At 46.7% G+C, this 4504-nt stretch overlaps 1 protein-coding gene across 3 annotated transcripts in view; it reads right to left on the bottom strand.

Annotated features, from left to right (window-relative positions):
• The window catches only part of LOC106534882 (uncharacterized protein DDB_G0271670), a 9254-nt gene extending 4756 nt beyond the window's left edge, over positions 1–4498 (bottom strand). Inside the window, exons 1-2 of one of the 3 annotated variants that reach the window (XM_014031661.1) lie at positions 4486–4498; positions 4273–4452 (exon numbers count right to left, since the gene is read on the bottom strand). In XM_014031661.1, coding sequence (XP_013887115.1) covers positions 4273–4358 — 86 coding nt within the window. In that variant the 5' untranslated portion in view covers positions 4359–4452; positions 4486–4498. Of the gene's footprint in view, positions 1–4272 lie in introns of all 3 variants that reach the window. The other 2 variants (XM_014031659.1, XM_014031660.1) reach the window with 2 other exon arrangements.
• Between the last annotated feature and the right edge of the window lie 6 nt (positions 4499–4504).

The raw sequence follows: 4504 nt of genomic DNA, 5'->3' as shown, positions 1-4504 counted from the left end.
ACCAAAAGGTGTTCCTGGTACCAAAAGGTGTTCCTGGTACCAAAAGGTGTTCCTGGTACCAGAGGTGTTTCTGGTCCCAGAGGTGTTTCTGGTACCAGAAGGTGTTTCTGGTCCCAAAAGGTGTTTCTGGTACCAAAGGTGTTTCTGGTCCCAAAAGGTGTTTCTGGTCCCAAAAGGTGTTTCTGGTACCAGAAGGTGTTTCTGGTCCCAAAAGGTGTTTCTGGTACCAGAAGGTGTTTCTGGAGATTCACCCTGGTGAACGAGGGAGTTGTCTCTACAGGAGGGAAGGTTCTGACTGCTGTTTGTTCTTATGCACCAAACATCTGGAACGTTTAGCAAAGACTCCTTCCTGTTCAGTCTTCAACTCTCACCTCCAGGAGAGTTTTTCACAAGTCAGAATATCTGAATCATTTATTGTCATTCACACACAACATCAAGATGTAGTGCAGAACAAAATCTGCAGTTTAGAACATCCGTCTGGAGAAACACACACATGACAAACATGGGCGAACGGATGTCCAGAGTCTTTCACAACGTAGTGTGCTACCTTTGCAATTTAGAATACACACACTAGAGGAAGGATGAGTTAAAAAAAGAGCTTTGATTCTGTGTTTTTATACAGAAAACACACAAACATATGGTCAAAAAAACTACTCTGCGAAAGTGCAGCCACCTAAGTAGGTGGGGGGGTCAAAAACMTATGGTAAGGGGAGGGGTGCAACGGAGACGGTGACATCCAGGGCAGACTTTGTGCCGTAACTGATCAGAAGACCTACAGAGTCCAACCAGTTGTTAACAGTCAAGCACAGGTCACCAGATTTCAGTTCTCTGTCTCCACCCAACACAGCCTTCAGACCGATCCAGACACAGATGAACGGGTTGGGGTGGGAGGGGGGGATCAAGGCTTCCTTCTCACGTGTCATTCCAGGGAGGTTTTATCAGCCTGCGACCAAAGTCACAGCTGTGGGAATCCAATGATAAAACATAATTATTTTAGGGCCAGCAGCCTTTTTTCCACTGCTTTAAGTCTTAACTGTGCCTCTGTGTTGCGAAAGATGCCAATATTCCGATTTGTTTACCATCTGGCCTCTCCCGAATGAACTTCACCCAGATGTTGCCTTACTCCTCACGGGCACGYTGCTGGGCTGTGATCCAAGCCAGAACCACGTCCAGTCGCTTTTCACAGGCCCCGACTGCTGTCAGGATCGTTTTCATTTTCCAATAAACCAGAACTCTTCCACAGCCGATCAGCAGGAATCCGATTATCATAAATCCGAATATAAACACGTCTTCGACGTCTTCAATGGAAAGCGGGGCAAGGCAGATCAGGTTCCACCCCCTCTAGCTCCCCGACACACACCCAGCCGCCACGGTTCCACTGAGACAGCTGYGCTCCCCTCAATCCAATCTCAGAGTGGAAAAAATAGTGTCAGGTCGGGGACATGAATCAGAATGGGTCATGTTCAGGACTCCATTGCAGGTGTATCTTCCAGGAACTGTGGCCTGAAGGTCATCAGTGCCTATTGCAGTGGCAACCAAAGACGATCAGGCTAAAGAAGGAGGCCTTCAGGTCTTGGCTTGTTCGGAAGACTCCTGAAGCAACTGATAGGTTTAGGGTAGCAAAGAGGATCGCAGCTTCAGTGGTTGCAGATGCAAAAACCCTGGTGTGGGAGAAATTTGGGAAGGCCATGAAGAAGGACTTTCAGTTGGCCTTGAGGAGGTTCTAGCAAACTGTTCATGGACTCAGAAAAGGCAAGTGTTCCCTGTCCAAGACTGTACTTGGTTTGGGTGGGGAACTGCTGACCCAGGCTGAGGATATCGTTGGACGGTGGAAGGAACCCTTTGAGGATCTCCTGAATCCACCCTCCATGTCCACCTTTGAGGAGGTGGAGTCTGAAGACTCGGGGGAAGATGAGTCTATTACCATGGCAGAGGTCACCGAGGTAGTCAAACAGCTCCTCGGTGGCAGGACCCCAGGGGTGGAGAAGATTCACCTTGAGATGCTGAAGGCTCTGAATGTTGTGGGGTTGTCATGGTTGACAAACCTCTTCAACATCACATGGGGGACTGGGACAACTGTGGAGTGGCAGACCGGGATGGTGGTTCCCATTTTTAAAAAGGGGGACCAGAGAGTGTTGTCTAACTATTGTGGGATCACATTTCTTTCCCTCCCAGGGTAAGTTTACTCCAGGGTGTTGGAAGAAGGCGCCGATTGATTGTCAAACCTCTGATTCAAGAGGAGCAGTGTGGCTTTCGTCCTGGAACAGTGGACCGGATTTTTACCCTCACAGAATTGATGAGGGGTTTGACAGAGTTTGCCTGTCCGGTCTACATGTGTTTTGTAGTAGAACTAATACTTTAGGTTTAATCCAGTAATTCATGACATCCTTTAATGACCTAAGTTTTCATGACATGCTGTTCATCTGCAGATAGAATGATTAAAGTCAGAACGAGGTTTGCTAACAACAATAATCATTCTTAGATATCACTTGTGTTTATCTTTGTGTTTTCCATTGACCTTGTATCAAATCTTGCTAAGATGACATAATGGTGTTTGTTAATATACGTATATATGAGGCCTCTCGAGTGAGTGGAGAGACAGTGACAGAGAGAAGCAGAGGCACAGAGACAGAGCAGGTTGTTCGCTGTGTTTCCTGTTGTTGCAATAAAACTCAGTTGATCATCCCACGGACTACCTTCATTCTTGGACCACGTATGTTATGGAATAATATTGCCATAACAACGTATTTCTGTCTTTGTTAAATAAACGTTGCCATAACATAGACTTGGAGAAGTAGCGGGAAGAAGTGGGAGTGGAGAGTGTCTGGGTTGCTATTAAGAGTGATCCAGTCCCTATCTAACCAAATCAGGAACTATGTTCACATTCTTGGCAAAAAGTTGAGCTTGTTCTCAGTGKTGAGACTCTGCCAGGGCTGTCCCTCRTCTCCGATCCTGTTTGTAGTGTTTATGGACAGGATCTCAAGGCGCAGTCATGTAGAGGAGGGTGTCTGGTTTGGGAACCACAGGGTCTCGTCTCTGCTGTATGCAGATGATGTGGTTCTGTTGGTGTTCGCAGCAGAGTGTGAAACGGCTGGGATGAAAGTCAGTTCCTCTAAGTCTGAGGACATGGTTCTCGGCCGGAAAAGGGTGGGATGCCCCCTCCGGGTCGGGTGAGAGTCTCTGCCTCAAGTGGAGTAGTTTAAGTATCTGGGTGTCTTGTTCCTGAGTGACGGTAGGATGGAGCGGGAGATGGATCGACGGATTGGGGCCTCGTCCTCAGTAATGAGGGTGTTGCTTCGGTCAGTCGTGGTGAAAAAAAGCTGAGTCGAAAGGCAAAGCTCTCTACTAGTCTGTCTTTGTTCCAACCCTCAGCTATGGTCATGAGTTGTGAATCATGACCGAAAGCAAGAGATCTGCCTCTCCCCTACAACGAAAGGAGTCAGTTGAGGTGGTTCGGGCATCTGATTAAGATGCCTCCAGGCACGTCTCACTGGTAGGAAGCCTGGGGAAGACCCAGGACTCACTAGACAGGTTATGTATCCTCTCTGGTCAGGGAACACTTCCGAAGAAGCAGACAGTGGGAGAAAAGCTGCAGCCAGTAGAATTATTGGCCATCAGGAACAGCTGTCAGAACTTATTCGGCAAATGTGTTCTCATCTCATCTTCTGTGCATCAACTCTTTTGGAAAATCAAAAAGCTTCTTCCATTTCCATCCACCTTTTTTAATGCGATACATAAAAATGCACATAAAAAAGGAAACATGTCTTATGCATCAAATTTATTATGAGTATCTAAACATAATTTGACTTCAAATTTCGTCCCGCTAGCACGTTCCTGTCTCAAGTTATGACTAAAATTAATATTTATATTTTAAAAAATCTAGGTGCTTGCTTGAAGTTTCAACGAAGCTTCTCGCAGCTGCTTCAAACCCCACCCAATTTAGTCAATTCAACCAATCATGTCTTGAAAAAACTACACCCACAAAACAAGAAAGTCCTACTTAGTGACTGCAGAGACCCCCTCAGTTCACAGGAAAATGGTTCAGTTGTGTGATAAAATGGGTAAATTTGTGCCAAGTTTCTTAAACAACGTTTTCTTTGACTTTTTGTAGTTAAAGGATACGCATGTCACAGGCACTTTATAATACTACTTTGGTCTAATGAATTCAGATCACAGTCCCTGGTCTGACAAACCCAAAACTCCCAAATACTCCTGGTATGCTCCTCTTTCAGGAGACAACAAACTGAACAGTCATTAAGGTTCTTGTCTTACCTGTTGGGGGAACTTGGAGGACTTGGGACTCTAGATGTGGACTGACTGCGTCTCTTTGGGCTTCTAGACTGAAATCTGTGCCTCATTGGACTTCTGGGCCTAGACCCACTGCGCCTCCTTGGACTTCTGGGCCTAGACCCACTGCGCCTCCTTGGACTTCTGGGCCTAGACCCACTGCGCCTCCTTGGACTTCTAGGCCTAGACCCACTGCGCCTCCGTGAACCTTTGGATC

Source organism: Austrofundulus limnaeus, unplaced genomic scaffold (genome assembly GCF_001266775.1).
Source record: "Austrofundulus limnaeus strain Quisiro unplaced genomic scaffold, Austrofundulus_limnaeus-1.0 Scaffold1296, whole genome shotgun sequence".
Lineage (NCBI taxonomy): Eukaryota > Metazoa > Chordata > Actinopteri > Cyprinodontiformes > Rivulidae > Austrofundulus > Austrofundulus limnaeus.
This window is presented reverse-complemented; position numbering and strand designations above follow the sequence as displayed.